Consider the following 22,947-nt stretch of genomic DNA (forward strand, 5'->3'; position numbering starts at 1 on the left):
GGGTGGGGGGGAGAAAAAGTTGTAAAGTGGGTTGTGCTAAAACAGTGATTGTCTTCACTAGTTACTGACTTACAATTCCCAGCATCCCGCACTCAGAAATTGGGCGTTGTAGTTTAAACTAATACTAGTGAGGCTCATTTATCAACACGAGGCAAATCGGCCCAGTAACTCATAGCAACCCAGTGCTTGGCTTTTTTCAGCCAGCTATAGGTAGAACAATAAATGCAACAAGTTCATTAGTTGCCATGGGTTAATGCCTATAGGAAAATTTGCCCAGAGTTGATAGTTGACCTCATTGTAACCCGTGTTCTCCCTTCTGATTTGGGGGGAGGAAAAGGATTAAGGAGCAATGGAGCAAAATAACCCATCTCACTCCATCCACAAATTCCATAAAAATCCCAGCTCTAGAGTAGATTTTGCTGAATTTCAGACTCTGGCCCGGGGTTTCAGGTAAGTCAATACAATCACTTGGGGGTGCCTATCAACAAATGAAGAAATATATCCTTTTAAAATGGATAATTGGGAAGGAAATACAGTCATGAAACAGATTATTTATAAAATGGATTGAATTAAAAATAGCAAAGCCTAGTTATGGTTTGGTTACATTTATGTAACTCTCTGTGCTTGGATAGCAAATCCATTCCAAGATTCCCAACCATATAATATATACCACATTAGGACATTCCAAAACCACATACGGTGGGGGTGCTTGGGGGCCTAATGCAAGCCAACAAAATAACCAATCATTCTGTCATACCTGGAAACCCATTCCGCTGCACTGTTGGCCGGTGTTATAATAATAATCTATATTTTAAACTATTGCAGACACCCTCTAATTTTGGTATTCAACTTTCTTAGACAATATCCTTCAGTTGTCACCTCCATGCGTTCACCACTAATGGAAATTCTCTTTTTAAGTGAAATGATCAGTCACTGTGCACTCATTGCTTGTTTGTATTCCATGAAGGGAGAGTAGGAGATGGTTGGGTAAGATGGTATTACCTGGTATTAGTTCATACTGTATATAGCCATTTGCTCTTTAATGTTCAGAGAAGGGGGGGGGGGGTTTGTGGAAGAACTTTAGCTGGACACACATACACAGTCTTTTCCTACAGTTTAATTTATCTATGATATGCATGTATATCCCCACTTCACAGTTGACTTGCTTTGATCACCCAGTGGATAATCTCAGCCCCAAATCAATACCCAGGTATTCCGATGACCTATGAATACTTTGTTTCCCTGTATTTGGAATTTGTCTCTGTTCCCATCGGTGCACGTAATCTGTCTCAACAGGAACCAGTACAGCTGAGCCCAAACGAGTACATATTTCATTCCCTGATGGTGTCCACTTTTGCTACACTGTCAAATTATGAATGGGCATTTATTACAGGAGATTTCCAGCCACATCATGTAGCTAGTATTTGGCTTCCCAGTGACATCAAGGCAATTCTTGAGTTCTCCATGCTGTGATGTAGAGTTGAGTCCCATAAAAAATACACTGAATTCCCAAACAGTTCCCAAACAAGCTTCTTGGGTGGCCCAGTGAAGAGGATGTAACTTGTAAAGGCTGTGTTTCCCACCTGTGAAAAAAAATCTTCAGTGGGCCTGACATAAACACTTTCCCACCCACTTCTTCTGGCTGCAAGCCTGTTCACTGCCGCTCTCTGCTCATTTGCAGTGGATACCACAATTAAACAGGCAGAAGTGTCTGGGAAGAAGGACTACCATGCAGCAGACCCCACAGTTTGAACCCCCCTGTTGTTTGGTAGTTATACCACTGGTAATATGTGGGGATAATTTTACCCTTAGAAATACAGCAAAATTTAACAATATGGTTTGCTCATATGAAAACAGAAAAGCAGGAATGTTTCAAGAATAGGGAAAATATTAGAAACCACCATTTCTCAGCTCCAACTGCAAACAATAAATCCTGCAGCACTAATATAAACAGAAATGTGTTTAATTGGCACATTACATGCCAAGCTGTTTCTTGCTTTAATTCTTATTTGCTGCTGCTAGCTCATAGCCGAATGACTGATTTTATGGCTTTTAGTATCATGCCAATGATATGAAATAAATACGGGCAGTTCATTATCATGAATTCCAGCCACTGTCCGTAAGGACCAGAAGGGGCCACTTTCTCTTTGCATTTAACTGGGCACAACAGAAAATATCAAGTGTGAGTCCTTCTGCAACCAGTTGACCGACTACACTAGACTGAGGAAAAAGCTGCAATAGTAATGATGGGCTACACAGCTGATAAGCTTCATTTCGGTTGATTTGATTTCAGTCTATCAAATACATGCTTATAATTTTATAGGAATTGTGGAGATTGGGGTTCAATATTTACTTTAATAGATATAATTGCTGCTGATTTCAAAACCAGTATTTTTAGTGAAGGCTACAATTTTCAAATCTATCTAATGAAACACCCAGGAATATACACATATTTTCCCTGGGCCTCTCTCTGTTGGACGGCTTGCCGATGCTGAAGGCTTTTGTCAGCCAAATATAAACAAGAGAGAATAGGTCTATTCAAGCCCTAAGTGTGTATTTATACAGCCATCAGTGAGTGTGTGTGTGTGCATTTAAACAAACGTAAAGGTCTCAGTGCCACAAATGTTTGAACAAAGAACCCAGAGCATAACAAAGGCTCTGACGCTCCTGGACTTGTCCAACAAGCTGTACATTGGCAGGTCTATGGAGCTGCCAGTGAATAGAGTGCTATTCAGGTATGGATTCTACTGAAATGAAGCATTTGGGAAACAAATTGGAATAGCAACTTGTGGCAATGAACTTATCTTAAACTCGTGGTGTCCTGGAATGCTAAAGAGTTCCGGTATGCAGCTTCCAATTGAAAAAACAACACCCAATGAAGCACAGATACAATTAAGAGAGCGTATATAAGTATTTAAGAGGCAATGTGTAGAACTGAAAAACTAATGTTTTGGAGGCAAATTACATTTGTGCAGTTTAATGAGTGGTATACCCCCTGCCCCTACAGTAATATGCCCATGCCATGCTCAAGACCCTCCAATGTATGCAGAGAACCCACACTAGCTAAGCTTCTTTTAAACAGGCCATACCCCTTGTCCTACAGGAAACGTGGACATTTGGGGAATATGTAGAGTTCACAGGAAACTGGGATTGATAAAGCTATGTGGTTGCTTAGAATTAGAAGTACAGAGATACTGTATAAGTATAGAGGTGTAACTTCATCACGGATAAGGTAAAATTACATGAGCACGAAGTGGACATCGCTAGTTAAAAAGAAACATTGAAACACTTGTATTTCATTCAAACCAGACCATGCAATCATATGCAATCAGACCTCATTTTGGCTTTCTTATATCATCACATTACTCTATAATCAGGAAAAATCAAGGTGTGTTACATGCTTGACTTTGCTTAAAGCAAATCTCCTTTGCGAATCACCCACTGCCAAACTGAATTTACAGTATTTAAACTGTGTCTTTTTTTCTTCCATTAAAGATATTACAATTTTAAGCAATTTTCCAATATACATTTTTTAATTATGTTCAGTGGTTTTATGGTTATTTGTAAATGCAACAAGTTTTTGTTTGCCCTTTCTGGTTCTTTCTCTTGCAACAATGTAGCAAAGGTCAGTCTTGCATGCTTCTTCTCAATCGTGTTAATCAGCTAGCTTCTGCTACATAGTTTCAAGAAAGAGAATAGGACTGAAGTGCCTTCAATAACATATAATAATAACATATAATAAATGCTTTCAATAACAACTACATTTACAAATAACTTTAAAACCACTGAATATTTTTAATGCTTGTATATTGAAAAGCTGCTCAGAATGACATTTTTCTTCATTATCCTAAATGTAATTCTTGGTTTACATAACCTAAAAAAAATTGAGCCTTGGGGGGTAGGGGTTTTGGCCATGGGATACCAAATACAGAAATATGGCAACAGTTTAAAGGTAATGTGTGGCAGATAAATCAAATGAGGCACATGGCTAGCAACTGCAGCAAACTGGCATCAAAACATTTGTATATGTATATAGTTGCTGGTTTGGAAAATCACCATTTGTTCTAAAGAACAACAGAAAGTATTTGTATGGGTAGCTGGGGTGGGGGGAAGCTTTTTCTGGTAAGGAAATCAATACATTCCACTTTAAATGATGCTCTGAAGCTCCCTGCTGTAAACCAACTGCACAGACTCATAAATAAAATATGAAGCTAAGAAACAGCCAGAAAATAAGGAGTCGGGGAGTCTGAATCTCATCGATAAAGTAGTGAGGTCGGAGGACCCTGTACAGAAACTTGCAGTTCTTTTGGTATAATTAGAAAATGTCACCTAATATCACTGCATGAATTTAGGGACTCGCTGGCTCTTTTCAGCTTCTTCGGTGCATGACAGGGGAAATGACAGGAACATTAATACCTTAAAGCACATTATTTACCAGCTTGTGGGGCAGCAGTGACTGGGTTCTGTGCCAATATTAGATGTTTTTGAAAGTCATCCCCCTATTTGACATAATCCAGATTGATGGCAGTATATTAAATAACACAGACTGACCATATGAATCTCCCATTAAAGCTCAAGAAAATACATTTTCGTGATTAAACATAACGGCCAGTGGTACTTACAGGTCTGACGTGTTTAACTTAGCATGGAGCACTGGTTCTGTAATTCATTCTGGCCTGGGAGAAGAGCAATATTTGTAAAGGCTTGAGTACCGATGTAAAAAATACTCCAGCCTATTTCCTATAGATCGATAGACAATATCCCTTATGGCTTGCGTGTGGATAGTAACTCAGCAGGAGGGATATGAGATGTGATAAGGAAGGCTGTGACCAGACAGTAAGGCAACAATGAAGTATCATGCAAATTTAGGAATTAGGAATTAAGGAAATTTAATCCTAATAATGGTATGATACAGAATTTTACCTCTAATGTCCGTGTAACTGGGCATCCACTTACGGTGATCTCATTAGGACGTGCCCTTTTCATGTGACTGAATGAAACCAACAGTTGCCATAACTTTCCAAGGTTGAATAGGAAGAAAGGCATAACATCATTTTACTTACAGTCCCCTTGTATAGATAGTGCCATATAAGTTTTAACAGAGCAATATGCTGAGAAACACTTTTATTCCTCTTGTTAATTTACAGTCAGTTTAAACTAGGCCATAAAGTTTACAAACACCACAGAATACCTATAATATTTCCACCATTACCGTATTTATCTCTGTGCATTTATTCTACCCCTGCACCCATACAATATGCTGTGCAGCCTCTATTATTAAATTACATAGACAATAACCAAAATGTGATCAACAGTCCTCTGACAGTCAGCTGAGACTATGGCTCATGAGTTGAGTGAATCAGCCACAATAAAAACCACAAACTGACCTCAGTTACAAGATCATATGTCATTATGGCAACCTTAAAGGGACACAATATTTTGCTGCTATCCCTCTTTGTATCTGTTTGATGGTAATATTAAAGTGTGGTTCACCTTTAAGATAACTATTTAATTGGTCTTCATTATTTATTTTTTATTATTTTATAATTACTTGCCTTTGGACACTATCCAACTTTCAATTGGTGGTCACTGACCCCATGTAAAAACAAATGCCCTGTAAGGCTACAAATTTATTGTTATTGCTACATTTTATTATTCAGACCCTCTCCTATTCATATTTCAATCTCTTATTCAAATCAGTCCATGGTTGCTAAGGGTAATTTGCACCCTAGCAACCAGATTGCTGAAATTGCAAATTGGAGAACTTCTAAATTAAAGGTAAATAACAAGAAACTAAAAATAATTTAAAATGTAAAACAATTTGAAATTGCCTCAGAACATTGTTCCCTACATCATACTAAAACAGGTCCGGACTGGCAATCTGTGGATTCTGGCAATTGCCAGAGGGGCTGCTTTAAGATGCCATAGATACTCACTATTTAGTGGGCTGGTGGGGGCTGTTTGGGCCTCTGTGTACTTGAAATGCCAGTGCCTATTTTGACTCCCATTCCAGACCTGTACTAAAAGTTAACTAAAAGGTGCACAACCCCTTTAATAGGTAAATGAATATTTTTTGCTTGAATAAATCAATTTAGGGCTCAATTATCCTTGGAATAGTGGGCCACAATGTATTTATTCTTTTACTACAATCCCAGAGTTAAAAGTTCTTTAAAGGCAAAAGGTTCCAATGGCTGAAACTGAAAAAGGGGCAGATTGCTGGTAAACTGGGTTTACCTGCGGTTCAGTCGGGTTTTAGCTAACCTATTTCCCCCTCGCGGGTCACAGGCAGGTGGAGGGCCATATCTGTCACCTTTCCGAGGCACTCTCTAACTTCTACACACTGTCCCAGACCCTTTAAAGATGCTGTGGAGCTGCTTCGGTACTCATGGTCTCCATGCCCCCTCCAGTCATGTCAGAGATGGGGTGGGTATATAAAAACTGGAACAATGGCCAGGTCAATTACAGATTGCTTTAGGGTCGAAATATTTTTGTGTAGCGCATCACAAATTCTTCTGCATCAAGCACAATTCTGCAAAAATGGTTCTTAAAGTAATATCACCACTTTCCTATAAGTAATTGAAAGATGTCAGTATCACTAGTTCTAGTACTGTTACAGGCCCAACATTCTAAAATGGCTTCACTTACTAGTGTCTGCCCCTAACACATGAACACAAGTTTGCTTCATTGAGGTACAATCCAAAGCACCTTATGACTTCTGCAAAAAGGATGTAGTCAACACCAATATAAGACATTATGCATGGAGAGAAAGTAATGATACAAATTCCTCCCCTATGTCTCATTGGTTCCCTGTGCACTGAGCGCTAAAGGCTTGGCATGAGACTGGAGAGGCAAACATAGGACTGGAGAGGGAGAGCTTTCCGCTTATAAAACACAAAAATCCAATAACTGGGCAAGATATTTGCAGCATTATGAAGATTCAGTGTTCCCTTCGAGAACAGAACAATGGCCTGCAAGGGTAATTATACTTCTAATTGTATTACTTTCAACCAGCTGCTGTCCTAGTTGTAATCCAATTAAATGTCTATCTTGTGCCCACTGCAGTGATAAAACAACATGTAAAAGGACAGAAGCAGGAAAGATGGAACCAAATAAAATCACTAATGGGCACAGAGAGGGAGAAATATCCACTGCAGACCCTGACCAGAGTATCTGTGACTGCAGAATGATGATAGACAGATCATAGCTAATAAAGAGAGAGAAAGAGACAGGCAGATGGATAGGAAGACGCATTAAGATTAGGGTGAGGTCACGTGTGGCATTTTTTCATTTTTACGTTGCATTTTTAAAAACACTTGGTCGAGTATAAATACGCCAATGAAACCACACATGCATGATAATATGTGTTTTTCAGCCTGTAGTTTTCTTTTCACAACATGCATTTCGTTTTTTTTCTCGTACCCCACTATGCCATTTGGAAGAAATTTTTTGTAAACTTTTGTTGAAAAAAAGCTAAGCGGAAAAGTGATTTATATGCAAAATGTAGCCATACTGATCGTCCATACACAACATAATTATGTCACCAGCATAGAATACTGGAAATATGTATGTGTGCAATCCAAAGCGAGAGTTTGGCCATATTGAAAACACATGGAGTATTTCAACGAAGTCTATTTCCAAACCTATAATATGTTGTTTCCTTGGGATATTGGCGTTTCTGCTAAAAAACGCAAACACTGCCATTGTGTGGCGGATGTTGGCTCGCAAATGCCCGTGGGAATTCCTAGAGCATACCTCACAATTATCCTGTTTTTAGAGGGACAGTCCCTCTTTTGACAGCTCAACCCGCAGTCCCTCGTTTGTACTGGTAAGACCCGTTTTTCTCTGCATGGAACAGCCAGAAACAAAGTTTCTAACTTAATTGGCTTTTGGCAGAGAGCCAAGAACAGCCACATCAGCCGATAAAATACTTTTGTAACAATTTCGAGATAAGTAAATAAGTAATTGTAACAATATAAGATCAGGTCCCTTGGGAAAAGTTAGACTCACAGTTAAAGGTCAATTCACCTTCATTAGCAAAACCGTAATAACTGCAACTTTTTCATTCTAAAATGTTGGGAGGTATGCTAGAGTGTGTATTTTATTATTTTCAAAAGGGCTTCCTTTTGTGTGTATTTATGATCGGCTGCACGTTTTTAAAAAACGCAACGTAAAAACAATATGTGTGCCCTCGCCATTAAGCTGGTCATACACTATAAGATCTGCTGGTTTGGCAGCATCGCCAAACGAGTGGATCTTTCCGGAATATGCCCTTTTAATAATGTGTAGAGTACAGTTGTTCACTGCTAGTGTCTGCAGGCAGCAGATGCAGAAGTGTTAGGACAACCTACAAAACAAACTAGAGTCAGCTTTGCACTATAGAAAAACACTGAAAATAAAAGGTTTATAAGGACTAGTTTGATACCTATCCCATATCTGGGTGCCCTATCATCCCCAATACCCCTTCTAATATGCAGCTGATGCCACATTATGTACAGCTCTGGGACATGTATAAAGAAGGCTGTTATAAGGGCTATTATATGGCAGCAGTCCCAGAAAGAGGAGTGCAGCTATCAAATTGCACATAGGTTGAGCAAGTGAAGCTAAGAAGGGGAAAGTACTCGTTAAAGATGAACCTTCTTGGAAAGAAGAATGAATCTGTCACCTACTCATGTTAGTGGGTTACTGAAAAATGATAGGTTTTATTTACTAAGGCAACTGTCTGGTCACGCTTCAGAGCTCTCTGAGCAGAACAGAGCCTACATGTCTGTGCTCTGTAATAGTTAGGTGCAGGAAGAGCCTCAGACTTACAGTGGAAAATCTACAATTTATTCACACATTTAAAAAGCTGACCCTTTCTTCCCCCTGTAAATATATGCTCCACCCTATTGGGAGCAGGAAGTAACTTCTTCAGGATAATTTAGAACAGAGTTCTATAAATCTACCAATAAATCTCATTCACGGAATACTCTGCATAGTTCGAATGCTCCATCCAGCCCCAGTCGCATTATACAATCCAATCTGCCAGGCAAATACGGTATTGCATTCCTCCCTCAAAGTTATAGAGTGAATAAAGTACCCCCTCTTGTAAATACAAGGATATTATAAGTTACCGAGGGGTTCCAGGACCATCTAAAAACATTAGGTCAAAGGCCGAGTGTTTTTATACAGGTTATAGAACTCCTAAGTGACTTTGAATATCCTCATATTTTGCAACAGGGGGTACTTTATTTATTAAAACACACACATTTCAGTGAGTCATGTGACAGAAATGAAATCACTACTCCCCGTTTATAAGGATATAATTTATTGGATGTTCATGGCTGTTGTGTATTATATATATATATATATATATTATATATATATATATATATATATATAATAAGCAGCAACTGTCGCCCATCTAATTGCTAGTAAGCGCTAACTATTGATTGGTTGCTGTGGTTAGCAGACCCGATGCAAACTATGCCAGTGTTTCTGCAGTACTGTGTGGCGTAAAGCAGTTACAGGAAGCAAAATTCCCAGAATCTACATATACGGTTTCCAGGAATAATTCTGTGAGCTGGTTTAGCAACAGCTGGAAAGCTTCAGTTTGGCTTCTCCTTGGAATTATGGTGATTGTGGAAGCTTCTTAGTTCATTGCAAAATCCTTAATACAGGACTTTATGAACATGCTCTGAGATAAGCAGCAATGCCAGGGTTATACATTACTCAGGCTTCAATGGGATGATAAATAAAAAAAAAAATTGTGGGAGAGGTGGTGATGGATACAAAAGTTTACAATGTACAGGTCACAACTGGCTTTTATTCAGCTGTGTAAACAGCACATGAAAAGGGGAGCTCTGCACATGTACCAAGTTCAACAAACACTGTTGCTGTTCCCACTGATTGGGAGGCCATATCGTCAAAGGCTCCAATTACATACACTTTTCCTTAGTCCACATGCAGAGGGGGGTTATGGGTTAACAACAAATACATGAAGAACCTGGGCCATCAGTAACATCAACAGATACAAGGATCTTTCTTTTTTTAACCTTTTCAGCAACAGGCTAAATGTCCCTTCACAGTATCAATATTGTCTTTTAAAATGCACATCTGATATTTTAAAACTTTGTTATGTATTTGCTTTCCCTGCGGTCATTGTCTCTGTATTCTTCCAAGATTCTTCAGAGATTCAGGAGCAGTATACATAGACATATACTGCTCAGGTCTGACAAGAATCTTTGCTGTGTTCAAGAACTTTTCCTGATGTCTGTGGGAGCAAAGCAGCCGCTCAAGACAATGTGCAAGAGGACACATTGCTATCACCGTGTACAACAGAGAAAAGGCAGACTGTAAAGAAAAGAGTAAAACTAACAAATAGGTGCACTTAAAAATAGCCTACTTAATTTAGAACAAGCTTTGCAAGATAGGAAAATACTGGTGTATCAGCAATTCAGTCATAGTTCCAACAATATCTATAGGTGGCCATACACGGGGCGATAAAAGCTGCTGACAGACCGTGTCGGCAGCTTATTGGCCCGTGTATGGGGCCCCCCGACGGGCTTCACCGATCGAGATCTCGATCGGATGGGACAAAAAATCCCGTCGGATCGCGGCCGCATCTATTCGTTGATGCGGTCCCGCGATCTGACCGCCCGTTTAGGCATCGTTAGGATCCAATCGTTGGGCCCTAGGGCCCACGATCGGATCAGCCCAATATTGCCCACCTCAAGGTGGGCATATCGGAGGGAGATCTGCTCGTTTGGCGACAATGCCAAACGAGCGGATCTCTCAGTGTATGGGCACCTTAAGATGACAAATGCATGTTTGCCCCAATTCTCACTCTGACCTTCAAGGTAGACTTTATGGTGCATCTAGGAGAGCAAAAAAGCATTCCTCTTCAGCCCCATCCGCCAGCCCTAGATTCTGGTACTAATGACTTAAAGGGGTTGTTCACCTTCAAACAACTAGTTGTTATCAGATAGATCACCAGAAATAACGACTTTTTCCAATGACTTTCTATTTTCTATGTGTCACGGTTTTTCTAATATTGAAGTATAAAGTGTCATTTCTCTCCTTCTGAAGCAGCTCTGGGAGGGGGGGTCGCCGATCCTGTAAACTGTTCTAAATTGATACATTTAGTTGATACATTTCTTATCTTTGTCCCTGCTGAGCAGAATCTCTGGGTTTCATTACAGGCAGCTGTTTGAATTGATACAATTGTTGCTAATACTCCAGAGATGCTGCTGAGAAATGTATCAACTCAATGTTGCAAAATTGTAACAGTTGAGAATCTGCACCTGAATTACTGAGCTGTCAGACTCAAACACCAGAGACACGAACATTCAACTTTAAACTTAGATTTTGGAAAAAACGTAAAAAATAAATAATGGAAAGTAATTGGAAAAAGTCATTATTTCTAGGGAACAATCTAAAAACAACTAAATTGAAAAAAGTGTTTGGAAGGTGAACAACCCCTTTAAGCAGAGCATTTTAGTAATTTCCAAAATGGTACTTGTTTTGCAATAATCACAACTCAACAAAAGTCCAATCTCAACAACTTCAACAACAGCCCTAAAAGGCAGCAAATAACCTAGAAACCATTGTGCAAACGAGTATTTGTTAAAAGATCTCTCTACTCAGGTTCCCTAGAATTCAGTAAATAGTAGAAAATGAGTTCAACTGCTTGCCGTTCCTTACTAGAAGAGAAATGGTAAATATCGCTATTCTTTCTCTTCCCTTGACTGACCACTTTTATTTCTTCCACAAACATGATATTTTTGCTTTCTGGTTTGTTAGTTTTATTCCAAGAATTTGCAGCATTGGCTGGTTTTCTAAGTGAAAATTGCAGGTCAAGATGATTTTGCAATAACTGGGGATTGCTTTATAAAGAAGTTATTATACCAACTTCTGAAGCAAGTTTTCCCTCCAAGGAACCTCCATTATATAACAGATTAAACTGACCTGAAAACAGAGAAAGTAAAAACTCTTCCTACAACGAATAAAGTCTTGTCACATATAGACAGAATGGTTAACCATTGGCGGTAGTTCTATTTGTGTTCCATTGCTCTCAGAATATTTCTTTATTAGAAAGACAATATGTTGGTCAGCCCTTGTGAAATTCTACTTATACGATTTACACCAAATTTTATTTATAAAGTATTTCGATCCATACAGTCTCAGACAGCACAAAATAAACCAGAAAAAAAGACAGAAGGTGCCATTTCGGACCGACTGCTTAATCTAGTGACTGAGTGTTCAATTAAATGCTTATTAAAATAATGTGCCTTTTGTTCTCCAGACACATACACCTGTCTGTATTCGCAGGCAGGCAGTGAAACCAATTTTCTTTTATTGTTATTTAAATCCTCTGTGAATTTGCAGTGTATTTAATTCAAGTGCTATTGTGGGACCCAGTAACAGCCCCTAATGCTTTCAATCACTGTCTGAGGCTATGGTGGTAATTAGCAGCTCTGTAATAATATTGTACTTTAGCACAACACAGCAAATATTAAAAATCTGGCTGAGGTTTGTATTAATCCCTATGTATGCAGAGGCATAGTACATGAAAAACTTCATCAGAAAAAAGCACTACTGTACCTTATCCTCACATTTGTCTGCTTTACAATGTTTAGAAAAGAAAAATACTTATGGTGGTATAATTGTATAATATATAATGAAACAGGGTATAAAAACAATCTACCTAGTTTTCATAATGGAAAAATGGCCCTCTCAACAAGCAAAATGTTGGGCTATAGGAGGAAGATAAAGCTCTTTGGATATAAAATCTGGTTGATTTTTTGCTCATGCTCCATTATGCCCAAGCCACACCCTGTTATTGCTCCTTTACCATATTGCTTTCCACCTAAACCATATCATGGTCACCTTCAGTGGGGCATAAATATGGGTGACCCACAAAAAAGAAGAGTGGACAGATCTGGGGATGGAATTATAAAGGGTTTGCCACATACCAGTCTGAGACCAAAATTTAGCATAGATAAGGCTACAACTGAAATAGAACCACCTTTATGGAAGCTAGAGGGAAAGTGAGAGCTCTGTAAAAATAAATTCACATTATTCTCATATTTCATTTAGGCAAATCTAAATGATAACTAAAGTGGCCCTTTAAAGTTTGCCATTCCTTTATACCATGTGGCACATTATGTGGCGTATGGAGGCAAAGCTGTATGCTTCAGCCCTTGGTAAATACAAAAATAAAAATGTAGTGAAACTGGCTTAGTGGAATAAAGAGGTTCCCAATCCAGAATTGTCAATTTTTAAACATTGGCTACCGGGGGGTTTGCACACATGGGATATTTGCTGGCAAATTGTGAAAAATCATCAGAAAATCGGGGGAATGTGTTAAATGGATGAGAGACCAGCAGACACAGCCTAATATCTGGTAACTGCCAATAAAATCGGGGGAGTTTACAGCTATGGATATGGAGAAGCAGGGCCAACCGGCACTCAAACTGGGTGGATGGAGATGATATACATTTTTTAAATTTTTATGAATAAAAATATTTTTTAATGAATCCTCTCTGGTCCTGTGAATCAGTTTGAGTGCCAGTCAGCACTGCTTCTCTTTATCCTTTGCTGTATCACTCCCTAAAGCTGGGGGCCTGGGGCTGGAGCACCTGGACCACATTCACTATTTGGTGAGTCATATCTATAAAAATAAGTCAGATCAACTGGACTTGCTGTGTTTTTCTTAAAGATGTTTCATAAGTCATCCAACTGGATTTCTCAATCCAGAATAACTTGTACATGGGATCTTGCTTCGCTATATATCCTCTGGAATGTTGCTCCAATCAGCATAATCTGTTAATCATAATCTATAATGATGTCATTAAATTAGGTGTTGATTTTATTAGCAAGATTGGAGCTTTGATGTGTTATTAAACCTTCCAGGCAGAGGTGCCAAAACAGCATTGTAGATGGCAGACAATAGATACCGTATCCCCCCTGCCTCTATTCAAACTTGTTTTTCCGTTTTACATATATGGCTTCTTTAACGTTTTACATATATGGCTTCTTTAACACTTCTTTTGAACCAGTCACTTTCCCTGTCTAGAATCTGGATTTAGCAGTCTTCAAAACTAAACTCTCCTCTAGCACTGAGGAACAAACCCCCCCGTTATCAGCAGGCACTGAAAAGAGAAGCGATTAGCCACAGGAAATACTTGTGGCAAAATCTATTTCTTTAATTGTTTTTATGCTTTCACTTTTCTGTTAAGACACTAGATGACAAAATCTGTTTTTTAGCAATTTTACTGCTGGTTACAATGCCAAGGTGCACATCAAAAACCCAGCTTGTTAACTAAACAAACCATGGCGCTGACAGAGTCACTTCCTTGGTTTTGTTATGACAGTTGTTCTGACAACAAACTCACAGCTTCAGAAAATGCGTTTCCTACAGATGAAAATCTTGAAAATCCAACCTCTCCTTCACCTTGTTCCATGTTGCAGTGATGAATTTTGGGACTTGAAGTACCTGTGCTTTTCACAAAGTCTGTGAACCCCCAATCAGAATGCATTTTTTGAACGAGGAACAAGTTGTTGATTGACTTAGTCGGCCTAAGGGGTTGGGGGTGAAAAATGGGTCCCAGCAGACCATCCTGTTTCTAAGGAATCATATCAAATTTTCAAAGCCAAACTTCAAAAGTGGTTCTTTACACCTCTTCCTTAACCTAATTTGCTTCAGATTAGTTTCTGAATGGAACCATTGGGAGGTATGCAGTTCCATCCCTCCAAAAACGCATTGGTGACTTCTAAAATCCTTTTATTTTACCAAAGGGGTACATTATTCTCTCTTGCTATAATGCTCAGTAAGTCTACAGTATTGTGTCTTTGCACAGAACAAGAACGCCTGTGACTTCTTATATTTTATAACAGGGGAGTACATAAATCCCAATATACATGTATAGGTTCTATTGTATGGAATGCTTAGGACATGGGGTATTTCGATAAGGGATTGTTCTGTAATTTGAACTAGCAAATGAGTGACACATTTGACCATGTCCCCTACAAAGTCTGGGAACCACAGTCAATGACAGTCCTGTAAAAACACTGGGGCCTTTGGCATGGAGATGCATGGAGTTCCATGACCAAATCATTTTACAATGGGGGCAGTATTGTTTCTCTTTATAATGCGCTGTGGTGAGCCTGCAATGTCATGTCTTTGCATGGTCCAAGAGCTTCTTCTGTAAATTCTAACCTTATATTTTCCAACAGGAGAGTATATTATCTCCTACATATAATATAGTCTGGTTATATTCTATAGGGAAAGCCTTGATTATCATAAGACAGAAGCTTTGTTATGTGACAAACTGCATCACTAAACACCATTTATTATGACACATTTTACAGGATATCTGTACAGGTATTAGACCTATTATACAGAATCCTTGGGAACTGGGGTTTTCCGGATAAGGGATCTTCTGTAATTTGGATCTCATACTTTGTCTACTAAAAAAACATTTAAACATTAAATAAACCCACTATTATTGTTTTGCCTACAATAAGGACTAATTATATCTAAGTTGGGATCAAGTACAAGGTACTATTTTAATATTATAGTAAAAAAGGATGGAGTCTATGGAAGACAACCTTTCTGTAATTTGGAACTTTCTAGATAATGGGTCTCCAGATAATGGATCCTATACCTGTGATGTATATTTAATATATTTCATTTTCACTAGAAAGATCGCTTTGCTGTCATGCAGGACTTTGAACTTACTTCCGTTATTTTGCAAGAAAAAGTCATTCGTGCAAGTATTTATGAGGCAAATTATTAATGATAATGACCTCCGCATTTCCTAACAATTTCATGCCTTTGGTTTTAATTTGATTTCCCGTCACAAACAGTTTCTAGTATCAAGGTTCCTTGCAAACAAAATGCTAATATTTCGTTCTGCATGGCTGGTTACAGGTTTGAGTAATATACACGGCAGCAATACTCGGAAATGCATAGCATTTCAATTTTGATATTCTTTTAGGGAAAAAATGTGTGTACCATGAGGAAAATTCTACCTGTATCTGATGATTCAGCACTAACAATGGCCGATGTTTGGGTGCCTTCAAAGGCACACAATCAAAATTTTCCGTCAAGTCTGATCAACAAGCCAATATCCAAGTCTTCTGCCGACATCGGTCGGCTCGTTTTCCACCATACATGCATCAAATATCGTACGAAATCTTTTTTCATACGATATTATCTGTGCGTCTATGGCTAACTTTGGGGATGCAAAGATTCGTCTGAAAACTGAATCAAATCTGAAACTTAATTTGTATATGTAAATCAGGCAAACGAGGGGGAAAGTAACTGTGCGTGCAGTGTGTAGCTTGATGTGTGTGATGAAAAGTCACGTGAATCTATGCATGTAAAGGGTTAACAAAAAAAAATCACTTCTTCCCCTCATAATAATGACATTGTGAATGTTTCATCCCAGCACAGAGGGAATTTCCAGTTACACAATAACACACAGAGACTTTTCTCTACACTGAGCTCACAGGCAAGTTCATTCTTACCCTATATACACATAACCACACGTGCAAAGTATTTTCAGAAACAGCACTAACATTAGATTATCGCCATGAAAGAAGCTGACAAATATCAGAGATGCCTGCAAGGAATAAGGTACGGAAGCCGTGCCACCCACCTGCTTTGCTAGCCTCCAAAGGAGCATGGGGGAACATACAAACTCCTAATAGCTAGATCTTTACTTGCCCTTTAAATTTTTGCCTGAACATTTATAGGAGAGCAGAGCAAAATAATGCATTTCCAAGAACAGGGTATTTTTCTCCTTAAATATTGACAACACAGTCAGGGGCATGTGCAATAAGTACTGATTTCACAATATCAGATAATTATCCTTTATTTCCCTAGTATGAATGACATGTGAGCATTGAGAACACGCAGTGCTATGTAAAAAAACACGGTATATGGATTTTTAGGTCAGACTATACAGGCTGCTTCTATTTCCCATCATTTCCTATAGATCCTTATTATATTTCCTGTATCTATCATTGCTGCTTTATTGATTATGCTGATGTTCATTCTCCATGACTAGGGGCACTGTGATCCGCCAGACTCTGGATGAAAATCTTTTTCTTCAAGCACTTTTATTTCGCTGTATGAAAGATATATTTTAGGAACATTACCTCATTTAGTAGGAAATGGAAACTCTCCCACTTAGACAAGCAGATATTCACATACAGCACTGTGGCTTCTTAACACCAAAAGTCAGGTTTCTGCTATGTAACACAGCAGGTAAATACGTGGAATATTCTACTAATGTCTTTAAAAATAGAACTAATTATGCACCAGTACAGGAGTGGGCAGAACATGAAATTGCCACATACATACAATGTAGATGAGGCAGGGTCATTCAAGATTTTATATTACCAAATTCTGTATCCAACTAGACTTCGAGGAGAAAAAATTTCATCCAGACTCCACATGGGCAATCGGACCAGTCCATGTTCAACTGTGTACTAAGAGCTAATTTTGCTAGCCTTGCAATATCTCACTGGCTAAATAGGTCTCCAATCTTTTTTGAATAGCTTTAATTTGTCCGCCAGTAAAACTACTTCAGGGAGAGCATAACTCTGTAGCTGGCTATACACTTGTTTAGCGGTGTCAACTGGGCCAGATATCGGTTGGCGAGAACCATTGAAGGCCCCATACACGGGCCAACAGCAGCTTTTATTATTTTGTATAACCATCTTTACTGTGTAAAATTAACCCTGATTATATCATTTGGGTCCACTGCAGAGGCCTTCCTTCTCTTGGCTTTCCAAAAAAGCACCGCACACGCATCCAACAGTGCCCCACAGTGTGGTTGGTGGCTGACATCTCTGCCCGCTTTACTTCCTCTCTGGTTGTCTGGTGGTGTGAGGCATGCACAGTTGATGTTAGGACTATATTAGCTTCAATTGTGTTTGCTCCTGGTTAGTGAATGCTGCCAGGGAGCTGGTATGGAAACTATTTGGGAGTAGACAGTTTGGGTGGGGCCTCTGCTGGGGAACAATGTGGAATAAAGGTTTGGGCGGTGTGATTCGGGTAGGGGGAGGGAGGCCTCTGCAAGCGCCCCCCACTAAAGTCTCTTCTTTGCACTTCAGATGTGGAACCCCCTATCCTTATTTAGAGAATTCTGGGCAAGAAACACATTTTCCATTTTCAAAATTTCCAGCTCTGGTCAAAATCTCAGTTGGCTCAAATGCTACTGGGCTGTTCCTGCCAAGGATGTTATCAAGATAAAGGGAGTGAGCTCTTTTTCCGCACCACGGCCATCACAGACAGCAATAGATAATAACAGCACACTTACGGTTGGCAGAGCTTCACCAGGTCCTGGTCTGTCGTGTTTGGACTAAGTCCTCGAATATAAAGGTTAGTTTTGCTTAACTGATCCCATCCACAGCTGCTACTACTGCTGCTACTGTTGTTGTTGTTACTACCAGTCGTGCTGGGGCTTGGAGGAGCCATGGGATGAGCAGGCACAATGGGTTGCTGAAAGGAAAACACAAAACAAACGTAAGTAAATATCCACCAACAGTTACAACTCAATGCAAATGTATATTACTTGCCCATATGTGAATATGCACTCGAGACGGGCCTTTAAAACCTATGACCCATCTGGTAAGATCTAATATATTCATTGAGTCTAAGGACAGTTGGACAACACATATGTTGGCTGCTGAATTTCATGGTCCAGGCTTTTGGCAATGGCTGAGACCAAGTGTAATGTGTGTCCCAGTTTTATGCAACCTGTCCATTAAAAATCCTTTTTAATCCCAAACAATATATGGACTGGGTGAGGGCAAACTAAAAGAAACAAGGCCAGGATAGTTGAAAAATGTCAAAGCTGTTCAACAATACCGGCCAGTATAAATTCCAAGAAAACAAAAAGATATAGTGTGATCATGTAGTGCTTTCATTAGGGAGCCGCCATGCTCCATGCTTCAGCGGAGCAGCCTCATCAACAAGTCTCGCTTTAGTTGTACAGCAGCTCCTACCGAATGTACAATTGCAAAATGCACAAGACTCTGTCAATGCCGGCTTCTTATTATACAAAGAAATGAAATATACTCTGCTTATATTTGATTCAAAAACATTACAAAACACAGTAATACCAATGACATGGTTATGATACAGAGCTATAAAGAGCTTGTATTTTCCATTTTCTATGGATACTGTATAAATGTGCCACAAGCTCGCAGTAAATGTGGGTTAAAAGCTTCACTATTAAGGCAGGGTCCCTGGGACACAATACTAATGTTACCCAGGCTTTTTTTCCCTTCTGACACAAATGACAAAACCCAGTTATATTCCTATGAAGAGTGCAGACACTGTGCTATTAGGCTGAGCAACACTCCCCGGGGACCAATGGATCCTGCCATTATAGCCAACTTCTGACCTATCCGGGAACATTAGTGGTGCAATTGACTTCAGAAGAAATTTCTGGGTCTGGGTGTATTCACATCACTTAAGTCACTGGGCAAGAATAATTTCATTTAAATAATTGAGCTTTTTGCTCAGCAGCTCTGCAATATTCAGTTAGTTGCTAGGGTACAATTTACCCTAGCAATCAGACAGTGTCTTAACTAAAAGGCTGCAAGATAAACAATAGGGGGCTTAAAGAGAAAGATAATTAACACAAAATAACAATAAAATCATAGCTTCACAGAACAATAGTTTTTTTGTTGCTGGGATTAGTGACCCCCATTACAAAGATGGAAAGAGGAAAAAAGGGAAGATAATGTAAACACACACACACACACAGAGAAAGGTTGTTAGCCAATGGGACGAGTAAACCGACCCAGGTGTCACAGGCTAAGAAGTCTGCTTGCCAAGGACAATATGTTACTGTTTGAATGAACTCGAGAACTAGAACTCTCTCGCAAGAAAAAAAAAAATCCTTGCAAGTGGCAGCCGTGAAATATAGTGTTATTAGGTCACATCCAGTCTGTCAAACCCAAAGCTGTTCTGTGACGCAGGAACGTTACTAAAAAGAATCCCATGTCACCGTGTCAAGCGTTCCCATTCCGCTGCCTTCCCACAGCCTTATTCACATTTCAGTCACCATCCATCAATAAAAAATCCTTGTGCACAGAACCCACAGAATGCATATACCAAGATGCAAAATAGAAATCTGCCCTTTAGCGAATGTGCCATTTAGTCTGGCAACAATAGTTGATAGGATCTCGTTACTAAACGTATAAGATATGCTTTAGTCAGGCACTATTTATTGTAATCAGCCAGATTAAATGGCATGCAGGGAATGCACTTCCAGTTATATCAGTTAAGCTGGCCATAGACGCAAAGATCCGATCGTACGAATCAACGAATCGGACTTTCCCATCTCCCGACCCTCCACTAACCATTCAGATCAAAGTCTTTACCATTCCGATCAAATAAGAACAGATCACCCAATGTTCTGCTCCTGACAGCAATCGTACGATACTTATGTCTGACAACACTAGTGACAGTCTCCCACTGAAAATCGTACGATCGGCAATACACGCAGAGATATTATCGGCAGGCGACAGAAATTTTCTAACCTGTCCGATCGATCAAACGACCGATCTCCGACGGACGAAAAATGCCGGGACTCTCCACACATGGTCCGAAAATCGTACGAATCCACGATTCGTACGATCGGATCTTTGCGTCTATGGCCAGCTTTAGTCGTGTGCAGCACTATATACACGTAATGTGTGCCTTACTGATGATGGATCTGTTTTGCATCATAGCTTAGTTTAAAAGACTACAGCTAAAGTTACAGAAATACTAGCACGTACAGTATAATCCTACTTTTCAACACCATCATTGTTACTTATATTACGACAACATTTTTGTGTTTTTAAGTCACTGGTTTGTTTTATACATGCTTTAAATAACATAGCTTCAGTGGCTGCTGTAAATTTCCTAAACCATTCTTTGTAGTATCACTAAAGAAGTTAGAAAGGAGTTAGCGAGTCAAAACGGTCCATTCTTTCAAACTAGACTTTCCAGTCATATTCTGGAATCTCATGGAGCGGAGTGGGGAGGTGCTGTTACCTGCTTTAGCTTTGTAAGAAAAGTTATTCTAGAGCACTTCCCTGAATTTGTCTCTCCCAGTGAAGTTGCATATTGACAGAAAGGGAGCATTGGCAGCTTATTAGATGCACTGTTATGGCTAAGGTAAGCATGAAAAACCAAAATTAAAACCAAATAAATTGTTTTGTTTTTTTTAAATGAAATATGGAGATAAAAATGTAAATTAATGACTTGTACTCCATACTGTTTGTGTTCCTTCAGTTGTTCTACAGTTTCAAAAGGACACAAGAGTTCCAACGCATAATTCACAGACACGGTATATTCCCTTGTTCAGCAGGACTGCAATGAATAGGGCTTGTGCCAAAATACTTTTTGCCTATTGTTTTAATAATGAAATAAATCAGTGCTTGGCTATTTCTGGATATACAGTGTATATATAGGGCAAACAGTGAAACTGAAGCTAATCTATATTTGGTCTGTAGGGCACAGATAATCACCCGGTTTAATGGACTCCTGCTAACAAAACAGTCACAACAAAGGGTGAAGGGAGGGGGTTGTATACTTGTAATCAAATGATCTACCTCACAAGTAGCAAACATGGAGTAGCTTCAATTTCATTGTTTAGCTCAAGAAAAAAATTAAAAACAGATTTATTGTGATTGAAATAATAGCTAAAAAGTAGTTTCAGCACAAGCCCTATTCATCAAACTCAAGTTGAACTACTCACGCTGTACTGTCCCTTTAAGGAGTGAAACTGGCAAATCTGTTTAGAGAATGAGGATTGTGACATTCGCAGATGGGAACGATGGGCCTCTGTACAAATATATCCAAGTACTGTGGAACAGGGAGCCTTGTGGTTTCTCATTACATCACAAACAAAATTTAGCAGCTATGGAAACAAAGATTGTGTACAATGGGAGCGGATTTAAGTTATTTCTCTGTATTTGCTCACAGGGAGACAGAGCACAAAGCCAAAACTCTTTTTATCTCAGCAGGCACCTTTTTATTTTGTAAATATTAACTTTTCTGAAAAAGCAAAAGAAATTCCTTGGAAAACACTGGGTGCACCTTAAAAAGACCATATGTTCAGCCTATACAGAGGAAAATATATATTATAGTTACATAGTTAAACTGGGTTGAAAAAAGACAAAGTCCATCAAGTTCAACCCCTCCAAATGAAAACCAGCATCCATACACACACCCCTCCCTACTTTTAATTAAATTCTATATACCCATACCTATACTAACTATAGAGCTTAGTATCACAATAGCCTTTGATATTATGTCTGTCCAAAAAATCATCCAAGCCATTCTTAAAGGCATTAACTGAATCAGCCATCATTATAGTCTTCTAATAAAAATCATGGGTATCAGGAAAAATAGAAGCTATAAAACGCCCAGTGTGCCAGTGTCCTTGTTAAATGAGCCCCTATACACGCATATTTAAATTCACCTTTAATTTTGTATATAATAATGTATTCTTCTTTTGCTTTGCCCCCCTATATCGTATGTTACTAACTAAGCTAGCATTATCTCAGTCTGGATGGCTGCAGTCTTCTTTACAATGCCCCATAGCCCTCCTATTCTAATCTTGCAACATGAAGCTAGCAGGGTTTTGTAGCCCAATGGGAGTGACATTAGGACACTTGCAAGGCCATATATAAAGGTGGCCATACACGGGCAGATTTAGTCGACACTCTGCAAATGCTCTTATTAGCGAAACGATTGTTTGCACAAAGAATTCATCCATCCATGGCAATCGATATGTGAGGAGATCTGGTTTTTGGGTTTGTTGCAATATCTCACATACTGTATATTAACCAATGTCTGTCCCTATTGTTTACTTTCGCAAAAGGTATACGCAGTGAGAGATTGTTTAATGGATTATCTGATTGTACCATCCACGGACCAATTTCATCGTTTTACGA

The 22,947-nt window shown here is 39.1% G+C and overlaps 1 protein-coding gene across 5 annotated transcripts in view; it reads right to left on the minus strand.

The window, feature by feature from the left end:
• LOC108701344 (RNA-binding motif, single-stranded-interacting protein 1) overlaps positions 1-22,947 on the minus strand; it is a 198,459-nt gene that overhangs the window by 50,581 nt on the left and 124,931 nt on the right. For all 5 annotated transcript variants that reach the window (XM_041576041.1, XM_041576040.1, XM_041576043.1 and 2 more), the window contains exon 2: positions 18,309-18,490. In XM_041576041.1, the coding sequence (XP_041431975.1) occupies positions 18,309-18,490 (182 nt within the window). The remainder of the gene's footprint in view (positions 1-18,308; positions 18,491-22,947) is intronic.

Source organism: Xenopus laevis, chromosome 9_10L (genome assembly GCF_017654675.1).
Source record: "Xenopus laevis strain J_2021 chromosome 9_10L, Xenopus_laevis_v10.1, whole genome shotgun sequence".
NCBI lineage: Eukaryota > Metazoa > Chordata > Amphibia > Anura > Pipidae > Xenopus > Xenopus laevis.